A 24,825-nucleotide genomic window follows, 5' to 3' on the forward strand; every position below is an offset into this window, starting at 1 on the left:
TGTATTGTCATAATAATTGTCAACCAGCCTCAGAAACAGTGGCCTTTGGCAAAGCCTTTCTGGGCTCAGCCTCATCTCTTCCCCGCGCATCTTCTCTCCGCCGTGCTGCCCCATCCCCCGGTATTCCAAAGAATCTTCAGTCGGTGCGTTGTACATGCTGGAGGTCACATACGCAGGCCAAATTACATGGCGGGTGCTTGCATGTACACAGCGGCTGCGTCCAGGAGGAGAAATCTTGCGAAAGGGGTTGGTGGGCCAGGCCTTCACTTCTGGAAGCCAAAGCTGCACCCATGCCGAAAATAGAACTTCCGTATGGAATGTTGTGGTTTGCCCCAATATACCGTACACTCGTACCGTACTACCACCAGCAGTCTCTATGTATGACAAATAGCCAATAAACATGATTAGATATATTTGTTGTTCATGATGAAGGCTTACCTTGATATTGACATTGGCGATGCTGCCGCCTATTCGATCGCCCTTGCGGCGCACCAACGAGCAGCCGATTGGCTCGCCACTGTGGGCTCGCAGGTCTGGCATCCCTCCTTGTGCCGTATGTCCTATTCTTGTATCAATAGCTATACTTATCACCAATATCAGCATATGCGCTGTCGCTGCACAGTATGGCCTGAGCGGCAAGCCGGAGGAGCTCGATGCCGATGCCGCGACGCTTTTGCGGGAAGCTTACAGCTCGGATCCAACCTGGGCTAGCAAAGGCGAGGTATCAACAGCCAAACCGGCGCCAATTCGCGCGGGGCGCATCGTGCTCGAGCTATTTGACAAGGAGGTGAATTGTGTTACCCCTCGGCCCCGTTCTTCCCTTGGCCCCCCTGCAATCATCCATCCATCCATCCATCCATCTTGCCGTTCCATCCAGGTTCCCAAAACAGTTGAGAACTTTCGCTGCTTGCTTACGGGGGAGAAAGGGCTGGGCAAGGCCAGCAAGAAACCCCTGCATTACAAGGTATGCGGTGTGCTAAGTAAGGCATCAGCACCACCGCGAGAACGGAAAACGATGTCTGTGTGCCGTTGTGCGTCTTGGGCGGGCTATGACGTACTTTAGGTGCAGTTGCAGGGCATGACCTCACCCCATGTCAGCTGGGTTCGAAACCTTTCCTGCCCTCCTCCTCTGAGCCAGCTTTGCGACCTCCTCCTCCACTTTCACCGCCACCTCTTCCTCCTCCTCCTCCTCCACCTCCACCCCTACCTCCACCTCCACCTCCTACCCTTCTGCTTTGCATGTGCCCTTGCCGCTAGTTCTGCTGCCTGGCCAGGTGAGTCCAAAGGGTGGTTCGAGCTTTTTCGGTATATCGCGTTGGCGTCGGTCGGCTAGCCGGACTAGGATAGTCGGGTCGGTCGGGTCGGTCTAGTTTGGGGGTTTGGGAGGAGCACTTGCATATCGACAGCTTTTCAGCACCAGCTCATCAGCTAGTTCTCCAGGCCAGCAGCAAACTTTACGCCAGCTTTACGACAGCACTGTTTTACTACTTCTCCGCCGCCGTCACACCTACTTTTCTACACCTACTTCTTTACGGCTTGGCAATACTAATTTTTTAGTCCTGGCGGCTTAGGTGGGTAGTTCCGACATCCTCTTCCGACATCATCTTCACTTCGTCATCACGAGGTCGCAGTCTTCACGGACGCCTTTCGGTCAGTCCTACGTTTGGTACAATCTTCCCAGCTTCATTCGTGTGTGGTTCGTCTTTCCACCCCTACTTCGTCCCCCACCTCTATCCCTCCAGCTCCCTCCTCTTTCCCTTCTCCCCCGCCTTTTCCTCCAGCTCCTCCCTGGCCAACGATTGGCCATCTCCACTCCGCAGTCCTTTATCCCGCAGTCCTTTATCCCGACGGGACGTTCAGTTCGGTCGGTCGGTCGCCCCGCCGGTCAGTCGGTCGGTGCTTCCCGCACTTCCGCCGCTCAGAGATGTTGAGCCCCCGAGCCCCATCCTCGCTCCCCCTCCCTACTCTCCCCCCCCATCCCTGGTGCCGTTCTTAACCCACCGTCACCTTTCCCCCCTCGATCCCAAGGGCTCTAAGTTCCACCGGATTGTGAGGGGGTTTTGCTGCCAAGGGGGCGACATCGTGAGGGGTGAGGGGGAGTGGGCGGGTGGGGGGATGTTGGGGCCGGGGGATGTTAAGGATGGGTACCCATCCTGAACATGGGTAGAAGGAGGGAGGGAAGAGGAGAGGAGGTGGAGGAGGAGGAGGAGGGAAGGTGGAGGAGGAAGGGAAGAGGAGGGGGGAGCAGGGGACGGAAAGGGGGCTAGCCACGACCCCCTCATTCCCCCCCTCTCCTTCGCGGCCTGCCCCTCCTCCCATCCTCCCACCCGCCCCTTTTGTTCTCTCAAGTTACGACAGCCGTGGTGGGTTGTCCGCAGGCGACGGCTCGGGAGGAGATTCCATCTTCGGCGGTCAGTTCAATGACGAGAAGCCCGGTCTGAAGCTCAAACACGACGGGCCCGGGATATTGAGCATGGCTAATAGCGGCAAGAACACCAACACAAGCCAGTAGGTACACCTGGCGGGGTTTGGAGGGGTATGGAGGGGTATGGGAGGGGGGTATGGGAGGGGGGTATGGGAGGGGGGTATGGGAGGGGGGTATGGGAGGGAGTTTGTGAGTCGAAACAAAGGGGACATGGGGGAGCTTTGGGTGGGGTACAGGATGCGGGAGACTTTTTAAAGGAAGGGGGAAGGGAGATGAAAGAATTCCAGTCATCGTGACCCAGGGGCCGTTCAGAAGGCACAGGAACCTCAGACCTCCGAGCCCTTTTTTATTTCGTGTGCATCAACCATAATAACGGCCGCAACCACCACCACCGTAACCACCATCCCAAGCAGGTTTTTCTTCACGCTGGCAGCTGCACCTCAGTGTGATGGTGGGTGGGGAGGGAGAGGGGGAAAAGGGGAGAGGGGAGCTCGCCCAGCCGGCGGGAATAGCGGGAGTAAGGGAGATGGAGAGGGCTAGCAGAGGGACGGGGCTTGCCCTCCCCTTTGACCGCCCTTTAGTCTCCTCCTTCTCCTTCTCCTTCTCCTTCTTCCCCTTCTTCCCCTTCTTCCCCTTCTTCCCCTTCTTCCCCTTCTTCCCCTTCTTCCCCTTCTTCTTCTCCTTCTTCTTCTTTTCTTCTTCTTCTCCTTTTCCTTCTTCTTCTCCTCTTCTTCCCCTTCTTCTCCTTCTCCTTCAATTGTGTTGTGCCCTGTCTTGTCTTGTCGGCTAACCAGGGAAACACGTGGTCTTCGGCAAGGTGGTGGAAGGCCTTGACATTCTGGCGCGGATAGGTACGTACTGCACAACTGTCGTACACAGGACGTGAGCACACAAACCTGACGGCGACGTTGACCCTCGTGGTTTCGGCGCCACGGATCGAAGGCATGACTTCACCAGGAGGCCGGGTTATACCTCATGGATGGATGGATGGATGGATCGTGGATGGATGCGCCGTGCTTCTTTGACCTTTGCTTTCTGCATCAGGTGCAACAGTATTTCCTAACACCCATCACCCAGCAGCAAAAACGAACGTCATGGCCATCTCATCAACCTCTCCCGCCCTTACCCGGATGTGCTACCGCCACAACGGCCCTGCGCAGACTCAGAGGCTGCAAGTCCTGACGGCTCTCCGCGGGTGGATGTCACCATAGCAGACTGCGGAACGTGTTGAGCTGCCTGCTGGGGTTGCCTAATCAGGACTTAGTGGAGCTGGATGGCCCTAGGGTGGGGCTTGGGAGGGCCCTGGGCAGAGTTCGGATTCAACAAAATCGGATTTCAAAACATCATGAAATGCAAGCTGCAGCAAAACAATAACTGCCGACATCCGAAGCATCACCAGACTGCTTTCGGAGTCCAAAATGGTTAGGTAGCTTGCTCGGGTGGTTCCGGAGCGTAAGGATTGGGAGGGGAGGGAAGGGGGAGGATGTGCGGGGGGCTCTTCTCGAGCTCGTGCTCGTGTTCGTGGTAGCAGGCAAGCAAACTCGTGCTCGTGGCACATCAATCGTGGCAAAAAAGGAGCGCCCTGCGCCCTCTGACTCGCACTTCAATCAACATGCGTATTTCATTACCATGCAGAAGTTTCGATGTCGTGACTTTTTCCTCAGCCAGCAGGGACTTTGGACGTCTTTGTTTTGCCCCATGGTGCCTACTACCCCTGGGGCAGAGGATGTGTGTGAACACATAATTGCCTTGGGCTGCCTTGGGCGTGCGCGTGTCTCCTTGTTTTCAGCCGCGGCTTGCTCTTGCCCTCTGTTGGGAACCTGTGCGTTCTGCCGCTTCTTAGGGGGGGGGCCCTACACTCTATCACCCTCTTGAGTAGTGGGCTGCTGATTTGCATTTCATACAGAGTCTCTCGAGCTTCGGGGTGAGCTGTACTGTACTGCTTTTCAAGGTGCGCGTTTTTGTGTGTCTTGTAGGTTACCCAGTGTTGCAGAGCACGGCAGGCCGTTGTGTCCCCCCCCGATGTCGGCCCCCTAGCGCCCTGCTGGGGTACTCCAAATCTTGGGATCTGGGGCGCTCGCTGTAATACCTAGCTGCTACTACTACTGCTACCAAACGACGCGACGGTTATGTTGAATTTACGTAGGTTTGCGACAATCGACTGGCGTTGCATATTTGTTGGTTTGGACGGAGACTGATGCATTTGTGCTTTTGGGATGAGTCTCTTGCACCTATAAGTTTTATCTGGATTATTATGATTTTGCGGTGCGTTTTCGCGCCGCCCACTTGTTTAGATTTCGTAATTGCGGCGTAGAATAATTACGTGTGTAAGTGCCATGGATTTTCCTATCGTCCTATTTGTTACTGGCACAGGCGGAAACTATCCCACTTCGCTCGGCTTTCGCTCCGAGAAGGGAAAGGAGGGAAGAGTCCTAAAAGTTGGATAGCCGGCGGCCGATGGCGTGCTCTAGCTACCGGTGCTCATGCTTCCTCTATTTTTGCGGTTTTGACGTTTTTTCTTCGCCGATAGGCAATCACAAAAACCGAAAAAGGTATTTTCCGGTTCGCCGGAAAGGTAAGATTTGTAGCACATGATGAGGATGTGAAATTGCGACCCTGCCGCGTGTTCAAAAATGGATCGTGAACCGACTTGGGGCCGGCCGGGTGCGGAGTAAGCCTACCTGCCCTACCACAGCTACCTGAACCGTTTGCTAAACATAGCTCATAAACATTTACAGGAAAAAACGCGCTTTCAGTTTATACCCGTGAAATGCATCGCAGGCTTAAGTGGTTGGGGATAAGTGCTCTCGAGTACAGCTTGGCGGCTCGCGTCAGACCCAGAGGCCAAAATTCCTATGACTTTAAAACTTCTAATACGCTGGGGATGCCTGGCCATTCCCTGTTAGAAATGTCTTTAGTGGATAAGCATTATTTTAAGCTTAGCACAAAAAACTGCTTGGGAGCACGTTGTCCAGGCTGTGGATAGAGGAGGTTAGTTGCAGTTGGGCGTCGAAACGGCCGTTGCTCTGACAAATCTAAGCGCACAAATGTTCTTGATACCTTTCAGCAATACCAAAACAAATCTATCTTTTCAGCTTTTTAGTATGCATTTGCACTGGGCAGGCTTTAGGCCCCGTGGCCCCCATCGATATTGTGCGATTGACATGCGTATCCACTGCTGCCTCCGGCAGCGAACTGAAAAGCATGCGTCTAAACCATCGGCAAAATCAGCAAAATTTTAACGTGCTTCGGATGGATATAAAAGATGTTGTACGAACACTTTTGGCCTCAATCGTAGGCCAGGCCAGATGTAAGACGATATCAATTAGATTGACGGCCGCACTAGCGTCGCGATGTATCGAACTGAATATGAATATAAAATACGTATTGTAGCGAGGCTCCATATCGTCGTCATTGTTCAGCCGTTGACTGATATCATCGCTTGGCCTAGTCTGGCGAAACAGTCTAGCCGTGCAAAATGAACTTCTTCTATTCGGCGTTCCTGGTATTCTTATCAGTTTGGTGAGTTTCATTGCTAAATCAACGGTCAAAGTGTACCCAACGCGAACTGATATCAGCTCTTTTCCAATCCCCCAAGCTCGGTTCATGGAGGAAAATACAACCTGACCGGCACCTTGAAGTCATCATTGGTTGCGAGTCATCATGCACCGACTGAGACCTGCTTAGGTTCGTGTCTCGGTTGAGCTGGGGCTGCGCAGAGGTTGTTGCGTAGTGATCGTCGTGAGTTCCCAATTCCAAACGAAGGCCGCACTGATACAGACGCATAATACGTTTAGATGCTCTCAGTTGCTGAGTTTATAGACAGTTTGGTGCCGTCGTCAGCGAACCTTTACCCTTCCTTTCCCTCACATGTCAGGAACAAATGACTCTCGCCTGTATCACCCCGTATAGCAAGCATCCCGCCACAAACTCCCTGACCCACAGCTTCTTCTGGAAACAATATATTATTATAGACCTCCTAATTGCAATCAATTAGCTTCCGGGGCTCGGCGCTTCTCTAGCCTGGAAAGCGGAGGTAAGAGGCTAGTAGGCTTGCGCATTGGCAAGATGGATGTGCGGCTTGGCTACTTCGTAACCGCGTCATGAGTCACGTCAAGTACGGCTGTACAGTTATAAGTTGACGCAGTACACCTCCCGTTCCCTCCCATTTTCCTCCCAAGATGTTCAAGTAAACGTGTAGCATACGATGCTCCGTCCTGCGACAGTCCCCCACGAAGGGCCTTCTGACTTTCCCTCCCTCTCCCCCGCCTCCTCTCTCCCCCCTTCCCCCAACCTCTCCCCTCTCCTCTAATCCCCTCCAGCTCCGGGCGCATGTATACCTGGTGGGTCGGTGGGCGGGTCGGTGGGCGGGTGGCAGTGGGCGGTAGTGGGCATGTAGTCGTCACTTGGGGACTCGGTGTCATAGGCAGGTAAATGCGCAGGTAATCGAGTGCCTTTTCAACTAGGTTGGTAATTTTGTTGGTGGTTGACGGTTGGCGGGTAAAGGAGAGACCCCGCGCCCCGCGGGCCTCCGGAGGAGGTGGGCAACCCGGGCAGCACCTCACCTCACCTCAATTCTCACCCCTCATCTCTCGCCTCTCATAGGCCGGCAAAAAAATGTGACTGCATCGCGACTTTGTTTTTGCCTCACCCCCCTGTTGATTCGTATTTATCCATCTTTTGGTTGTGGCTACATCCCGATCTGCGCCGACCCGTAATGCCCTAACCTCCAACCCATGTCGGGTCCCACCCGGCACATACACACACACATACACACACACACGCACACGCAACCCCCCCCCTCGGCCCCTCACAGTGAATCAGACCATCCCTGGACAGACTCTGTGGTATTGGTGCGGCTTCCACTCCACGCACAAGACCGCCTATAAGGTCATTTCCAACCATGCCACCAACAATTTATCCGGCTCCTGGATGATACGGAAATCCGTACTGCTGGTGGGTGGTTGCTTGGTTGGGGGTTAGATGTGAAGGGTATACGGCAGCTTGCGACGTTGCGATACTGCTTTCTCTCTCTCTCTCTCTTTCTCTTTCTCTCTCTCTCTTTCTCTCTCTCTCTCTTTCTCTCTCTCTCTTTCCCTCTCTCTCTCTCTCCCCCTCCCTCCCTCCCTCTCTCTCTCCATCCCCCTCTCTCTCTCTCCATCCCTCCATCTTTCTCCACACACTCCCCCACACACACTCCGGGCCCCCCCCAACACACACATACCGGATACCACTGGGTGCGTGACTCGGGTGTCCTTAACAAGGGTTGCGCGTACCCCTGGTGGTGTAAATGCCTTGCTTGATGTAATATAATTGTCAGCCAGCATCCGCCTTTCATTGGTCGGCCTTTGCGGTTGCATCAGCAATAAAAAAACTACCCCAACAACAAAAAGTGTCGCAATCGCATTACCTTTGTATGATGAGCAATTAAAAAATATCACGCCGTTTTATGCATTATGCGTTTTATTTATTACAATCATGCTCTTCTGACCTCCCCGCCCCCTCGCCTCCTGGGAAAAAACACACACGCATGCACGCACACACACAGGACTGTGTCCTCCCCAACTTGGCAACCGTGGAGAACTGCCCGACAGTACCAGGTACATGGGGGGCCCAACCGAATACACTTCCTTTGGGGTCATTTAAATGATGTACAAAAGCACAAGGCAATTAAGCTTGATGGCACCTGGCCTCGAAAGGCTCTGAAGAAGGAACCCGGGGGGCCGCAGGCCTTGTTATGAATTAAGGAATGGCATGTCTTGTTTAGGCGCTGAATATTTTGAAATAGAAAATATTCAAGAAAGTTCCTCTTCAGCAAATGTAGATGGATTAATTTCTTCATGCTTCCAGTTTGTGACTGTATCTTTTTGTATATTTTTTTCATGGTCCATTAATTGTTTAATCCGAAGCAAACGGTCCACAATTCCCCACATCGAACGAAATGACACCGCTCCCGTCGCAAGCACGCACGCCGCCTTGTGCATTCGTTGCCCCGCTCAGAGACGTCCTGCACCTCGAAGAAAAGCTGCGCAGTTCGGACGTTCGGCTTGGTGTTCGCTGACGAGACGTAAGGAACGGGGGGGAGCGCATTTCGAAGGTGCACTGTATGTTATGTATGTATGTATGTTGTATGTATGTGTGTGTATGTATGTATGTTGTATGTATGTGTGCACCCTCATTCACGAGGCGAAATCAGGGTGGCCTGCTTTCCGGTAATGTGGTGTCGCGCACGCAGGTGGTAGTGTTGCCACTTTTGTTAGGTAGTTACATTCGTTAGGTACCTTGATATATTCGCTTGGTTTGCGTTCTCGAGCTCGTGATGTTTTTATGTTCGTCGACAACTTGTGTATTCGATTGGAGAGATTGAATACCGGTTTGGCCGGGCCGGGCCGGGCAGCAGCAGCAGCAGCTGCTGCTGCTAGATCGGAAATCGAGTTGTATCCGAATGTAACCTTTCCGCTCGCTTTGGATGGCTGCGGATCGTAATCATGATCAACCAAATTGTGCAGGTGCTTGATGGTGATCAACAACAAAGCCAGTGCCATAGTGGCGACCATTAAAGTCAACAACTGGTATAGCTGTAAGTAATTTGTCAAACTTGCAATTTTGTTTTACCAAGCATATGACGGTTCGGGCGCGGGGTCGTAGCTGGGCGGAATTTTTAGAACCTGCCGCCCGTTAATCCTCTTCACTTTGCACTTCTCCCCATCCTCTTTATCTCGCGTCTGATTGTATGATGTATGATGTTTGTCTGTTGTGATCTACAAACAGATCCCCTAGCTGGACAACCATTTGTAAATTACGCACATCATGATTGGACAGAGATTAAGTTTGTCATGCGCACTTTTTTGACTGACTGGCATTCATATCTGGGACCGGCGCTGTCTTCGAGCGTCTGTGACATCGCGCTTGCAAACCCCCATGCTGCCCCCTTATTTCCCTTTCCTCACGTCTTAAAACGCGGTCCCCCCTTCCTCCTCGCCTTTACCACTGCTTTCTCACTATTTCCACTTCGTTATCTTGCTCTCTGTTCCCCTCCTCCCGCCGCCTCCTCGCGCCCCCCTGCCCGCAATCCACCGCATCCGGCACCACCACCTCAGCCTCCCGGTACTACGGAACGGTGTTCACGGTCGTCCTGGCGGTGGCCGGACTTACCGGGGTGCTCTCGAACGTCGCTTTCCAAGTATGTATGTATGTATGTATGTATGTATGTATGTATGTATGTATGTATGTATGTATGTATGTATGTATGTATGTATGTATGTATGTATGTATGTATGTATGTATGTATGTATGTATGTATGTATGTATGTATGTATGTATGTATGTATGTATGTATGTATGTATGTATGACGTTGATTACACTGTGGGCTGAAAAGCCGGGGGCCCAGGGCCGTAACACAGTATGTATGTATGTATGTATGTATGTATGTATGTATGTATGTATGTATGTATGTATGTATGTATGTGCGCAATGGACATGCCGGCGTGTGTGTGTGGCGTGTCTAGCTAGTAGCTGGCGTGTCTGGCTGAGGGGCTACTAGCTGTGGGGAACCTGGCGCTGTATCTGCCAGCTGCTCCCCGCCCCGCCCCGCCCCAACACAGCTCACTTCTGCTGGGCGCTCATTGCTTATCCAACCTGCGTACGTACGTACGTATGTACATGCATACATACATACGTTACATACATACACGCACGCTAAGGGTACTCATATGTCGTCCTCATGTACCTGTCCCTCTGTCCGCCTGCCTGCCATGATATCTCCTTTGTTAATTGCGTTACACACCCTGTATCTGTTCCCCACCCCACCCCACCCCGCGCACGACGCAACGCAGATGTACACGCGGTGTAAGTCACCGGTGGGCAAGCCACGGCCGCACGTGAAGCGCGAGGACGAGCTGACCCAGGTGGTCAGCCTCGTGGACGACGATCCCAAGTCCGCGGCCGCCGCAGTTCCCGTGCACAGATCCTCCTGGTACAAGAAACTGCTCTTCAGCTTCCGCTCCAAACAGTCGACCTCCGATAAGGACGAAGCGTAATATATTCATAACGGTCCAATATACCAGCAGCACGCGGTCTTGTACGGCTGAGAATAAGCCTATAGCTTGTAGCTCGGAGCTCGGTAACCAGGCTGGGCACGTTGACGACAAGAGGAGCAGCAGTAGTTTTCAGTATTATCTGCTTAGATTTGCGTTTGTTATTTTGCTGTTTTTGTTGTTATTAAAACGACGGAACTCCTCGGGGTCTTGTTGTTTTTTTTGTTTGTATGGGGGACCTGGGAAGTACATCCTGGCTTCCTGGTGTCGATAGATTGACATGCACAGGTGTGAGTAGTATCGCAGTTCTTGGAACGCGTCTGTATGACGTTTTGGAAAGGAACGCTGTGCGCGAGTGATGAGGGTGCTGCATATTGGCCTTCACCTATGCATCCATAGCTGTTTGTGCACGTGTGTGTGTCTATGTGGGTATGCGTGCATGTATGTGTGTTTCTGTATGTGTATGTGCCTGTATATGTATGTGCTATATATCAAATCCGGGCCTGACACTGGCCAGGGGCACCTAACCGTAGAAACCCCAACGGAACGACCGCCGAAGTGGTCACTCTCCTTATTGTGGGGGGGAGAGGGGCGTGAGGGGCCACACTCCCCTCCTGCTCGACCGGTGGCTACCACCGCCCTCAAACAACCAACTCCAGTACGCGCTGCGTCCCAGTTCCGTCCATGCAGCCTGCGCCTTGCGCAGCAGGCGCGGCTGCGCATCCTCTGTATGTATGTCTGTGTGTATGTGTGTGTGTCCGTATGTGTGTTTCTGTGTATGTGTAAGAATGTGTGTGTGAATGTGTATTTCACATGGTCGCGTGCGTACGTACCCCTACCCATAAACCTGCGCCACACGAGCCCCCGTGGCAGCTGAAGGCTTCTCATCAAAATCTCTCTCTGTCGAAAGGCAACAATTTGCAGAGCGACAGAGAGAGAGAGTAAGAAGGAGAGGTCCGCTCAAGGCGTGAGGAGCTGTTGAAGTGTAGCGTTTTTTTCCCGAACCGGCTGACTGGCCGGCCCCGCTGCAGGGCTGCTTGATATTTATAAATCGATCACATGTGAGGTGATGGCCGCGCTGCAGGGAACGAGATCCTTGTTTGCGCCCGGCGGATCCGGATCCCGACGGATCCGGTAATTGTTTGAACAGGGTGGGTGCCCTGCACTGCTTGGGATGTGCGCCAGGAAGGACTGTGTGTGATACTAATGAACGGACCATGAGGCTCCTAATCAAGCTTGGGAACCCGAAATCCACTTGTAGTGGGTTTCGAACATGGGACTCCCTCGTTGGCGGCACTTTTGGACTCTGGTATAGCACGATCTAGCTGCACGCGCACAATTCGTATTTCCTTCGTACCTTCGAAAGAGGACTGCCGGCTTGGTTGCTTAGATTGGCAATGCCTTTCGGTGTCTGAAAGCTTTGACTATACAGTAATGCGGTGCGTGTGTGGATGTATGTATGTATGCGTGTGTGTGAATGTGGATGCAGATACATAGATACGCACGAACATAACCGTATGAGTCTGCGTGCATGCGCCCCTAATGACCCAGGTGTGAATGTTTGTGTACTTGTGTGTATGTGTGTGGACGTGTGTACACGTTTGTACGTGTGTGCATGTGTGTGTGTATTGTGAAGATTACAAGTATCTGACCGGGCCTGACACTGCCCAGTCCCGACGGAAAGACCGCCTAAGAGCTCTCCAGCGGACGGGAGAGGGGCGCGAGGGGGGCTGCTGACCCCTCCTAAGCAAACAAGAGCCGTGTGTATGTGCGTGTGTGTACGTGCGCGGAATGGTTAAACACGGCCACACGGACGCGACACACGTTTGGAGCGACTCTGTGTGTGCGCTTCCACATCAGGTGGCTTGCGGATATGCAGGACTATCCCACATCTATATATGTACTGTACTGTGCAAAGGGCGACGTAGATGTACACTAACAGCAATAACAGTATGTCTAATGCAGGACACTGGGCCGAGGTTATATACCTGGCGTACAACCAAATGCCAATGCTGGTACTGCATACTTAGCCGCTGCTGTTGCTGTTGTTGCTGCTAGCTGCTGCTGCTGCTGCTGTGGGTGTCACGTTGTTGTTGATATATAGCTGTTCATCAGCATAGCAAAATCCGTGGCCCTGAAAATATGCCGGGAGCTGGCCATGGGCCTTCCGGTAGGTTCATTTGGACTTAAGTACAAGCTCCGGAGCAAGCTTGTAAAAAAACCATATCCATCTTTTCATGCCATCCTAAAGGACGCATGTCAGAAAGGTCCTGCTGCTGCTGTTGCAGCGACGACTTCTGTCATGTGGTTGTCGATTTCTCTGCAGTACGGTAGTCGTCGTAGGCTTTGCTTGCCGTGTGTGTGTGTGTGTGTGTGTGTGTGTTACATGGTTGGGGGATGCGTGACCCTATACCTGTAAAACTATCCATACGAGCCGAAGGCCCAAGGGCAAAAAAAATACCTAAACGCCTAAAAGCCACGGAGAACAGGAAACACCGCACTATCAGCCCAGACTAGCGCCCAACGGGAATAACTGAGTTGCGGTGAGCCGTTACATACGTTCCAACATCCTCGCCAGACAGCCTGCTGGCTCCCATTTCATGGCCTCCAACGTGCTCTGTTGTTGATCGAATCCCTCTTCAGCACAATATCATTAAAGGCTGGGCATTCCAATGACACGTGTTCTTCTTGCTTGCTGCGTATGTAACTGCCTCACAACGAACTTGCGGTGATTAGCACTTAGCACATTTCAGGGGCAGCCAAGACCCCAGGCCCTGCTCGTCATGTACTTGTTTCACAATCTGTTGTACTTGTGGCGGTGGTGGCAAATTGATACACAGCAAGTAAAAGCAAAACCCCCTGCCTACCTACCTACCGTACACCTACCTACCAACCTACCGTACACCTACCTACCTACCTACCTACCTACCGTACACCTACCAACCTACCGTACACCTACCTACCTACCTACCTACCTACCGTACCTACCTACCTACCTACCTACCTTGCTACCTACCCTGACATTAAAACACACACTCACACAGACATCGGCAAACGGGGTATTTCTGGTTTCGGGAACGGGTCTATTTCTGTCATCATTGACCACGGCCGTCGGGCAGACCTTCGGGCGCATAACGCCTTTCGTATACGGCGTACGATCCTATTTCTGCAAGCCGGCCGGCTTCGGGAACTCTATTTCTGTTTTCGGGAGTTTCTTCGGTACGACCCGAAACCCCCCAATCGTTTGCCGACGTCTGCTGTAGCAGCTGACCGCTGAAAAGGTCTTTCGAGATGGTGGTGGTCGCGCTACGCGCGTATTTATAGCGCCGTACTGTGTACCGGCTGCTACATCTGCACTCACATACATATAGTCAGTCATATATGAAGTCGGAAGTAGCAGTATATTGTTTGAGTGTGTGTGCATGTGTGTATATACACACAAGCACACATACATACATTGCGACATCCGACCTCATACGGCAGCGTTGCCTGCGTTCCTCTGCTCCCCCTTCCCCTCCCCCTCCTCCCCCTCCTCCTCCTCTTCCCCGTCGCCCTCCTCGCGGCCCAGTTTGTCTGGCCCTGTTTGTTTTCCCCTAAGGAACACCACAGCAGCCCGACAGACCTCATACGGTTGGTCGGTAGGTAGGCAGGCAGATGGTAGGTCGGTAGGTGGTAGTAGTAGATATATATGTGTATATATGTGTGTGTATATGTGTGTGTCGTGTGTATATGTCTGTATATGTGGATGTACGTATATACATGTGGGTGTGTAGCTGTGAAGCAGTGTGCACATGACCTGCACATGACCTCCTGTTCCAGGCGTAATAACAAACCCCCCTCGCATCTGTCGTGGTGCAATCTCTGCTGCAGGCAGGCTGCCGCTTCCCTGCTGCTACAGTAATAGCTGTCGTACAGTACGGCACACTTCGTCAACAAATGCGCGGCCTAAAAAGCGCACGATGCCAACGTCCTCAGTGAGGCCGTTTCAGCTGCCAGAAGCTATATACCTACTACACCGGCGGGTGCATACACGTGCATGTGTGTACACAGGTTCTATATCTCATTTTAGAGATGTATGATAAGCTTATCATTTGGCATTCGGCAGGGCCCCCGGGGCTAGCGAGGGGACCCACATTGAGGTGTCCTCTCACCCATGCAAACGCTCATGCCCCACCCATTACGGAAGCTGTACTGCCGGAAAGCAGCGGAAAGGTGAATCACCAACCAAACCTGTTCACTCCCGTATCCCACCAGAATTTCATGTTTTATATGATTAGTTACAATATTACTTGCGTGTTGAGACACATACACAGACACAGGCACGGTGTATGTATAAATTAAATACATACACCGTCATGGCGATCCGTGCACAACATAAATCCATTTCACATTGCGTAATAATCGCCTGTGTATGTCCGCATGCCCGTATGTATGTATTGATGTATGTATGTGTTGATGTATGTATGTATGTATGTCGGAACCGCCAAGATCCTTACATCGCAAGCATGGTGATATGATCCCCAAGTCACCCCGCCACGACTGGCCCTTCCAGAGCCAGCCAGGCCTCCGCGACAGTCCACCACAGACATACGTACATACAGACAGCTGCGGGTCGCGTATCAATGTATCGGTATCTATCACTTGAATGATATTGGGATGGATGCCCTAAAGTGCCGCAAACACCAAATCACCACCGCCGCCGCCACCAGCACTCAACCGCCTCAACCACCACCGCCTCAACCCCGATGACTACATGACCGTATCTAGAAGTGCGCCACCATCTACTTCACCCCTAGCACCGCGCCTCGCCTGGGACCCCATCCCACCCGCATACATACCTACATACATACAAACTCACAAACACACGCAGCAAACATACACCCAAGTCTCTATAACCCCGGCTCCCAAACACACACTGCCTTTCCCCCCCGCAAACCCCCATCGTCACCTTTGTCCTTCAGGATGAATGAAAACAATCCTAACGTTTGACTCACATACATACACACACACGTTCACACACCCTATCGCTTAAAATGGAAACGTCGTGCAGCACGTGGGACGTCCTAAACGCAGTTCATAAGACGACGCAGACAGCCGCCCCTTTTCCCTTCCCCCTCGTCTGCCTGTATGCCTGTCTGTGAGCCAGCCAGTCCGTCTGTCTACCTGCCTATCTATCTGTCTGTCTGTTTGTCTGTCGGTCTCAGTGTCCTGTAGATGCAGCTGCTTGGCGGTTACGGGCTTGGGCCTCCTGCGGAATGTGTATGATGTGCGGGACAGGGGGTTCCTATCTTACGGTCAGAACTTCTTCTTTAAGAAAAGCAGCTACGTACATACACACATAAGTACATACACACAAGGCACCCAATTGACAAGTCTTTGGTTTCTTGCAGCCTAAGACTCCCTCCCCAATCCCTCCATTCTCTCCTTCCTCAGGCCCCCCCAAACCCACCTGCAGAGCTAGCACCAGGGAGGGTTCGTGTTGTCGTGCATGATGTACGAGATACTCCAGACTCTGCATCTCCGTCAGCCGACTGATGGTGCGGTCCTTGGAAAACCCTAGGTTGTCGTCCACCTGCCAATTGAGACGGGGGGGCGGGCGGGGGGCGCCGGGGGGGGGGCCGCCGGGGGGGGGGGGGGGAATGAAACCGGGGGAAAATAGGGAGAAAAAGACCAGGGAAAGGGGAAGGGGGGAAAGGTATACCTGGAACACACAGCCCGGGAGCAACCTGAGGGGGAACGGGGCGAAGGCGGGATGGGCAGGGGCCGCGGAGGACAGGTACGGGAATGACGACTAGAGCAGGTTTAAATAGTGCGGGATGCGGTCCGAATGGGTTTCCACACCCCGCCAGTCCCTTACCCCCCTTGCCCCTTGCCCCCCTTTCACCGATCAAGGGGGAGGTCACCTACGTAGCTCGCTTCAGTGAAGGTATCCTTGCAACAACCATTCTTGCCATTCTCTTCTCGCGGCTCAAATCTTAAAAACACAGACCCACAGACAGGCAGACAGACAGACAGACACACCTCAGGCCCGGCCCCCCAAACCCACCACCACGTCAGGCAGAGCAGCCAGGTCGGGTCCCTTAGCCGCATCGAACTGCGTGATGATGTTCACGAAGAGGTCCGTGGGGGCGGCTTCAGCGGTCACCAACAAACGGGTCCTGATGGCGGGTGGCGAGGAAGTGGGGAGGAAGTGGGGAGGAAGTGGGGAGGGAAGTGGGGTGTGAGGGTCCATGTGCGCACTCAAAGAAAGGGATTCCGCGACGGCAAGCACACCAAACAGCGGCAGACAGACAGACAGACAGACAGATAGACAGACAGACAGGCAGAAATGAGCGAGAGGAGAGGGGGCTACCCACTCCCTGAACTATGTATGAGCCCTTCCCCCTTCTCTTTGCTAGCCCCACGATCCCACCCGCGCCAGAGGACGATACGATACGTAACGCATAAGTCCCTCTTTATCGTACATGCCGCCGTACCTGGCCTCGTACATGACGTCAATGAGCGTTACGAAGCGGTATGCCTCCGTACGGTTCGCGGCACGAAACACAGGCACTCCCCGCAACGCCACCGTGTGGTAGGTGGCGGTGAGGGCGAGGTAGTCGGCTGCTGCCACGGGTCGACCGCACAGCTCCTGGAACGAAAACATGCAGACCTTGCCTGAGTGTGGAAGCGGGGGAGGGATGGGCAGGGGAGGGGGGAAGCAATGGAACACGGGAACATATATAAACAATAATAATGGTAACAAATAATAACTTATAATGATAATAATAATATAACTAATAATAAAAACAATAATTTAATAAATATAATGATAATAATGATAATCAATAATAATAAGAATAATAAGAATAAGAATAAGCAGCATTTTTCCAAATACTATAGTGCAGCCTTGCTTAATTCCCCACTATCTAAAACTTCTGTTAGTTTCGCTCTATTTCGGATAGTTTAAAAAAATATTTATTCCCTTATTTTAATAATGGTAAAATACGCAAATTACAGGAAGCTCTGTTAAATCATCAAATTTTACGGAATTCCCTGGCACAAATGCCCATTTGTATATAGAATTAGAATAATAACAATAATAATATAATGATAATAATAATAATAAATGTGTGGACATGATAATGGTTTACACACATCCGTTCTCACCCAAGCTGTCCCGCAGTTCCCGGTCCCAGCCCCTGACTGCCAGTCACACTCTTCACGGGGAGGCGGCCGCTTCCTCCCTTCCCTCTGCCTGCTGCTGCTATTTCCGGGCCCCCTCCCTCCTACCTCCAAATTCACCACATACCTCTTCCCCCGATCCATACACCCACGAAACCCCTTTTAACCCTCCCCCAACCCTCCACACACACATACATAAATACATACATACATGCAGGCGGCTGGCAGAAGTTAAGGCCTGACTTCTGCTCCCAGTCGATCCAGTCGACCCGGGTTCAAATCCGCCTGCCAGCTCCTCGGGTGTTTGAGGAGTGATGAAATGGGAGGTGGCCCCCCATCTTGTGGACGGTGTAGGACGTGATAATATCAACTTGCGAGCTGACCAGGAACTAAGTTGATGCGCCGTTGATCCGCTAGATTTGGTTGGATGCTGGTGGTGAGTTGCCGAACCCAACGAATACATTCTGAAGTCGGATGGGGTGACGGATTAGGGTGCCCCTCTAGCAGGGGAGAGCAGGGACTGCCCCGGGAAAGGGGGCCGCTGGCGAAGTTAACCACCCTGTAACAACATACATACATGCACACACCTCCCCATCTCCTTCTCCTAGCTCAGATTGTTAAAACACACACACGAACACGCACAACTACCCCCATTCCCCCAACCCAACCACCCAACCACCTGCCGCAAGAGGTACTTCCAGTGACCGCCCCATCATCACCTCCACCCTGCCGGGCGCCGGAGAGACCCCCGCCTCCGAAACCAGCTCGCGAAACCGCTCCAGGAGAGGGTCCCCCAAGGGGGAATACAACGAGGACGAGGGTGGCGATGACTGCAAGGTGGCGGAAGCGGTACTCCCAGCGCCGCCGCCGCCGCCGCCGCCAGCGACTCTAGGAGTAGTGATGGTGGTGGTGGCGGCGGCGGGGGACGCAGGTGGTACGACGAAATACAGACCCCGCTGGTGCTGAGCGAGTCGGCGGTAGTCGGTGGTGCTGTTCATATCGTGACAGCGGCACTGGGTCTATACTGGGTCCGCACGGGGAGTGCGGGAGCGGGTCGTGGTGGGGAGGGGGAGTCGTGTAGGCTGGAGAGTGTGGGGAGGGGAGGGGGAGGGGGAAAGAATGCAGCATTGGACAGGAATGTCACACCGAGCTTTCCTTCCATCCTGTCCCGCCCATCCAACCCTGGGTGTTTCCCGTCCCGTGCACTTACACATAACACATCCGCCCCACTTACCTCCCCCCCCTCCCCCCAAGAGCGACGGCCCTCCCTTGACACTCCCCCCTCATTCCCAACCCCCCCAGCCAAGACCCTTACTTCCCCCCTTTGATACTCTCTTCCTCCTGGCAGCAGCTTCAATCGTGTGTGGTCCGTCTTTCCCCCCCCCCCCCAACCCGCACCTTGATGCGATGTATGAAGGGCATGAACAGGTTTCTCTGCAGGCCGCCCTTGTACAGGTCGTCCGGGGGACGGTTGCTGGTGGCCACGAGGACCAGGCCACGGTCCCACAGCCGACCAAATAACCTGTGTACGACACATGGGGACGTACGGCATAGGATTGGGGAAATACACCCACCTATTGGGGAGACGCCCGGAGCGAGTTAAATAAACATCTCCCCTGCTTCCTGCGGGTGTTGCCTTGTTGATTTGGAGAAGTTGGTGGTGTCAAGTCTGGTTGCCTGTCTTTGTTTGTCTGTTTGTCTGTCTGTACCCTTTTCCTCATCCGCCATTCCGTTTTCATCTGTTTGTCTGTTCTTCAGTACGTCCGCTTATCTGTCTGTCTATCTATCTGTCTACCTGCCTGTCTGTCTGTGTCTTTGTGCCTGTCTGTGTACCTGTCTGTCTGTCTGCTTGCCTGTCTACTTTCTGCGTTTATGCGTGTGCACGTGTGTCTCTGTATGTAGAACGTATGCTTCAATTAAAGACCGGGCCACGGAGCAGAGTGGTACGGGACTCTGTGCGCGTGGGAATGTGCATTACCTAATGCAAGTCACCCCACCGAACACACAAGTATACGGACGTGACGTGCCTGTTTAGGATCATCGCATCCGCCACGTCCGTCACAAAAAGCTCATCTAGCGCGAGGACCCGGGTTCGAGTCGCGATGCCGTCAGCCACCGTCAGCAGCGGATCAGCCTCCCTGGAGTGACGTCGCAGCGCTGCATGGACCTCCAACATAAAGTCATGGAAATGGGTCCGTAACACCTGTGGCGGAATATTGGGGGCGCGCTGCTTGTATGTATGTATGTACGTATGTATGTACGTATGTATGTACGTATACATATGTATGTATGTATGTATGTATGTATGTATGTATGTATGTATGTATGTATGTATGCTTCGAAAAAACCGGGAAAAGAAGGAGGCCAGGAGAGCCGAGGCCACGTGTAGACGTCTAAAACCCATCCAGGTACCCGCGGGGGGACAGCACCATTCAACACGGTCACCGACCTTAAAATGCGAGGGCGCGGACGACACGAACAAGTCCATGAGCATCGTCTTCCCACATCCGACGCCGCCGTACATGTACAGACCCCGTACGATATCCTGTGCGGAGCTTGATGCGCCCGCCGCGCCGCCGTTATCCCCGCCTCCGCCACCGCCGCCGCCGCTGAGTGCCCGACTTAGATTTGCCAACCACGAAAATCCGCCGCCTCCGCCACCGCTGTCCCGGTCGTTCGCAGAGGGTTCATCATCACCGCCGCCGCCGCCAACGTAATCAACGATTGTGAGCCCCGATGGTCTTCGCCGTGCGCCTCGGTGGTTGTGGTGGTTGCAATGCTGCTGCCCAGGCAGCTTCTTTGATGCGGCCGCTCTCTGCAGGTCCTCATACAACTCCTGGTAACAAAAAGTAAAGCAAACAAAAAGTATAGACAGTAAGTAGACTTAAGGAGATCGGAGAGTAAACAACCGTCGCGGGTAAACTCAGACATTGCGAATATGTACGGTAGTAAAAGCAGGTGTACCGCAGAAAAATTGGCGGTACCTGCAGCATCTGAATTGTAAGTTCCTGGCGCGGATCGGGCCGGTAGAGGCCTGATTTCAATCCTGCGATATACTTGGCAAGAGGTCCCCCCGTTTCCGCCGGAGTAGGGAGCGGGGCATGGCGATGATGGGGCGCTTCGGCATCGTCGTGTGGGAGCTCTGCGGGGCCGGATGCAAGGAAATGGATTGATCAGAAGCTCTAGAGTTTGCTCGAGGTCTGCCTTGCGGCGCTTGACTGAGAGGGGAAGTCGGACACTCGGTCACCATCGCCACGCGGCCTTCTCCGATACATGCTTGCAGCCCGATGATACAGACCTGATGGGCGTGCAGCAGCTGTATATGCACAGCTCCGTGAAACCTGTTGGCTACATGTTGCGACCGGCAAGGGCGACCAAGCTGCGGTCCTGAGCTCGCCGACTCCTGCGATTCAGGAGACAGCCAGTCCCCCCGGACCGTGAGGATCAGTTCGACCTTTTGCCTTACACTCGCTTATGTGTCTAACAATTTTCACGCGGCCTTTGGCCAAACCTGGTAGAAGTCGGGTAAACTCGCCGACGCTTGCTGCCGACCGCACCACCCTAAATGAACACAACACAGCTTTACGCATAGCAAAAGATGTAATAAATTAATTAAGTTTCACCGCGACGGTTTCAAACGTGTCAGGTGATGCGAGCTGCAACGGCAGTCAAAGACAAGCAACGGTGTATGGACAGTCAAAGACATTGAAAGTATAATGAAGGTAGGAGGAAATCAACTTAGGTATTACGCGGCTTGCCCAGCTTGAAGGACCTGGGAACTCAATCGGCGTACGGCGACAGGTCCGTTTTCAGCCGTTTATTGAAGAAATTACGCAGTTACTCAATAGATAACAGCTGTGGCATTATGTATATAACATTTATTAATCACCTTATACACAGGTCGGCAAGGCGAGCGACTCGCGCTGTTGCGCACCCAAGAGCAACGATGATGCACTAAACCGCCAACGAACAGCATTACTATAACCAATCGACCACGACGCTCATGCAGTCATGCTACGTACCTGACTCAACGATCCAACAGCTGCTTATTTGTCGTTTATGGGCAAATCTCCAAACAACATTGTCTCACGAGTCAAACTTGACGGCCTGTACACCCTCTCAGCTAATTATGGCAATTGAGCCACTCAGTTTCTTTCGACTACTCAATCTTCCAGGTCTCTAGCGGAGCCGCTCTCCATATCTAGCTGCACAGCCACCAGAGCCTTACCACTTGCGCTTTTCATTTCACCTCGGCCGCAAGGCCCCCCGCTGAGCCCGTCACAGGCATCCTTCCCCCCCTCACTCCCTCCACCCCGTTCTCCTCTCTCCACCAAATCCCAACCTTCACCGCCACCTTCGCCTCCAATGGCGACTCCCATCCCACCAGCCCTCCTCTCTCCCGCCGAAAGCCCAGCCGTCCGGAAGCCAGCCAGCGGCGCGGCCTCGCTAGCGGCAGTGATGCCGCCGCCATCGCTGACGTTGCCAAGACCTTGAGACTTATCAGCACCGCCGCCGCCGTTGCCGGCGAGACCGCCACCCTCGCCGTTGCTGGTGCAGCTGCCACCGCCGCCGCCGCCGGCGCCGTTGCTGGTACGACCGCCATCGCCGCCATCGCCGCCGCCGCCTCCGTCGCTGACCCGCCGGGGACCGTGCTGCTGAGCACCGCCGAATTGATCTGGGAGCTGTTCGGAATGGTGTGGATTTCCAGAGGAGGCATCCCCGCCGCCGCTGCCGCCACCGCCGTCACCGGTGCCGCCACCGCCGTCACAGCCGCCGCCATCATCAAGACCTTTCTCGCCCTCCCCGCGTTTCAGCGACGACACAACGATGCGGCCCATCAGGCTTCCTGTATGGTACAGCGTCGCCTTGGCCGTCTTGATGGTACGGGCGTACGTGACGACACGCGTCAGTACTGCCGCTGTACGGGAGCCGTAGCGGCGGCGAAGACTGGCCTACATTTCACAAAAAACGGGGAAGTGGTCTTCGGCGGCGCTGCCGGGCTATAAGATGCGCTGTCTTTCATGAACAGGACACAGATTCCGTTACGTTTGTTTTCGCCATTCAAGTCACAGCGAATACGCGCACTTGCATGCGCGGATCAGCTTACCACCGAGATTTCCTACATAATACCACCCGATGCGTACGCATTGGAGCATAAGAATTGCCGTACTGTCGTACTGCCGTACATCTGTCCGGTATGGTTGTTGTACGGATCTCCGCCGGAACGCGGCTAAAGGGGCTTTAACGCGGACGGGAACAGCTTTTATCGTTCTGACGGAACTGCCCTAAAAACTGCCCTAAGACCCTGAAATCTGAAACCCGAAACCTGTAAAACCCGCAGCCCGCCCGGCACATGTTGCTGTTATCGCTATTCTTGTGGGCATCAACTGATAGCGCGATAAAGGGTTTCAGACGTTTGGGAAGAAGCAGCCAGCCTAGCCTCGCCCCGTGTTTTTTTCCCTCTCTTTTCTCTCCAACAAGGAAAAGCCCCTCGACCCCGCCACCGTTCCCTCATCCACATAGATGTGTTCGGTAAATACCCTGGCCCCGGTACGGCAAGGGCTGGTATGCCGTACCCGGATCTCCTGGGGGTCCATGTCGTACACTTTACGGCGGTCGAGCCCCATTTGATCCAATTGCTTTTCCCAGCTTGTACGGGTTATGAAGTACACAAAGACCAGCAGCATGGCCGCGTTGATGCCGATGATACACACGGACAGCAACGTGCGGCCGGTAAACGGCACAACCTGCGGTGGGGAGGAGGGAGGCGAGGTTCAGGTACTGTTGCTCAGGACGTGCCGTATTGACAGCAGCACGTACGGCCGTGCCAACTAAATTTCGTGGGCACTGTGCGTGCTGTACACGTGTACATGGCTGTTTATAGCATCGGTACATAAAGAAACTCAAAACCGAACCGAAGTGAGCTTAATAAGAACCGAACAAATTGGAACCGTTTTCTGAGGATGCAGCATATTGTAGTGTGCCTTTACTACAGACTTTCCTTTTGCTTTGGTGATGTGGCAACAACCCGACAGGTGTATGGGTGGTGCCGCCCACAACCCAGAACCCTCCATTACCCCAGTTTAAAAAAGCCCTCATCCCTTTTCTCGCTCCGTACATCATCTCTTGCAGACCCCTCTCCCCTCTCCCCGGCCCCAATCCCACCGGAGACAGCAAGTAGAGATTGAGGTAGAGAGTGATCATGATCACTACCAGAGCGACCTCTTCTAGTAGATTCGTGGACTGAGCGTTGCAGGGGGGGGAGGGACGGGACGGGAGGGGAGGAAGAGCAGAGCAGGGAAAAAGGGGGAAAAAATAAATGTTATATTTATATAAATTCTTCACGGCGTTCAAGATTCCGGCTTATCGAAATGAACAACGCAGGGGGCGGTAGGTTGGAGGTTGGCGCAGAGGGGACGTGAGAGCGTGTGGCCAGCAGGACCGGGTCGCGCCGCCCCCCCTCCTCATGTATTGATGGCAGCGACAGAGGACCCGCAGCTGGAGGTCAGTCGGACATCCTCATTGCCCCACACGCATTATTGCCCCACACGCTGCATCCATACCCCCACCACCCCCCACCACCCACCACGGTCCTGAACGGCTTCACCAGCAGCTGAGCTGCAAAGGCCAGGGCCACCACCGCAATGACCACCAGCATCTGCACTTCCACACCTTGCGCCGACAGCAGCACCACCACCACCGCCACAGCCATCTGCCGCAACATGATGACGCTCTCCCAGTACAAATACCTACGTGGGTGGGGTGGGGGCAACCAGGTGGGCCTTTTTTGGAGTTTTTGGATTCACAAACGGTTAAAAAATAAATATATATTCAAGGCCTCGGACAACAACCTGTAATGATTACCGTTGTTACAAACACACAAGCAGTACAAGCTGTACAAGCAGTACAAACACACAAGCAGTACAAACACACAAGCAGTACAAGCAGTACAAGCAGTACAATAATACGGTACTAAGGACACTTAAGCCCCACCTCATAAGGTACATTTCCCTGTACGAGGCGTAGATCACCATAGAGTAGTCCGAAAAGTCCAGAGCCTGCTCCCGGCCCTTGAGATGTAGCCACAGAGCCACGCCCAGAGGCCACCCCACACCGAGCAGCAGCAGCTCGGTGACCCCCAGGCCCAGAGCCAGGGCCAGATGGCGCCCCACGTAGCACTGCTCGCTGTAGTCCAGGGT

The 24,825-nt window shown here is 53.5% G+C and overlaps 3 protein-coding genes across 3 annotated transcripts; 2 read left to right on the top strand and 1 right to left on the bottom strand.

Annotated features, from left to right (window-relative positions):
- Positions 1-457: 457 nt before the first annotated feature.
- VOLCADRAFT_61255 (uncharacterized protein) lies at positions 458-3,656 on the top strand (the record flags this gene model as incomplete). The annotated part of the gene is made up of 7 exons (XM_002951296.1): positions 458-787; positions 878-964; positions 2,029-2,089; positions 2,379-2,508; positions 2,839-2,876; positions 3,220-3,276; positions 3,586-3,656. The coding sequence occupies 7 exons, from the start codon at positions 458-460 to the stop codon at positions 3,654-3,656; spliced, it is 774 nt and encodes a 257-aa protein (XP_002951342.1).
- A 2,247-nt stretch (positions 3,657-5,903) lies between these two features.
- VOLCADRAFT_91919 (uncharacterized protein) lies at positions 5,904-10,465 on the top strand (the record flags this gene model as incomplete). The annotated part of the gene is made up of 9 exons (XM_002951297.1): positions 5,904-5,947; positions 6,748-6,788; positions 7,242-7,381; positions 7,974-8,025; positions 8,426-8,492; positions 8,935-9,005; positions 9,526-9,608; positions 10,031-10,072; positions 10,262-10,465. 9 exons carry the CDS (start codon positions 5,904-5,906, stop codon positions 10,463-10,465), a joined length of 744 nt encoding a protein of 247 aa, XP_002951343.1.
- Positions 10,466-15,746: 5,281 nt separating this feature from the next.
- On the bottom strand, positions 15,747-20,165 carry VOLCADRAFT_61252 (uncharacterized protein; the record flags this gene model as incomplete). The annotated part of the gene is made up of 8 exons (XM_002951389.1): positions 15,747-16,034; positions 16,509-16,620; positions 16,939-17,114; positions 18,298-18,456; positions 18,568-18,639; positions 19,019-19,148; positions 19,645-19,829; positions 20,076-20,165. Coding segments are annotated over 8 exons (1,212 nt in total), but the record flags the coding sequence as incomplete, so codon positions are not given.
- Between the last annotated feature and the right edge of the window lie 4,660 nt (positions 20,166-24,825).

This window comes from Volvox carteri, assembly GCF_000143455.1.
Source record: "Volvox carteri f. nagariensis unplaced genomic scaffold VOLCAscaffold_23, whole genome shotgun sequence".
NCBI classification, from domain to species: domain Eukaryota; kingdom Viridiplantae; phylum Chlorophyta; class Chlorophyceae; order Chlamydomonadales; family Volvocaceae; genus Volvox; species Volvox carteri.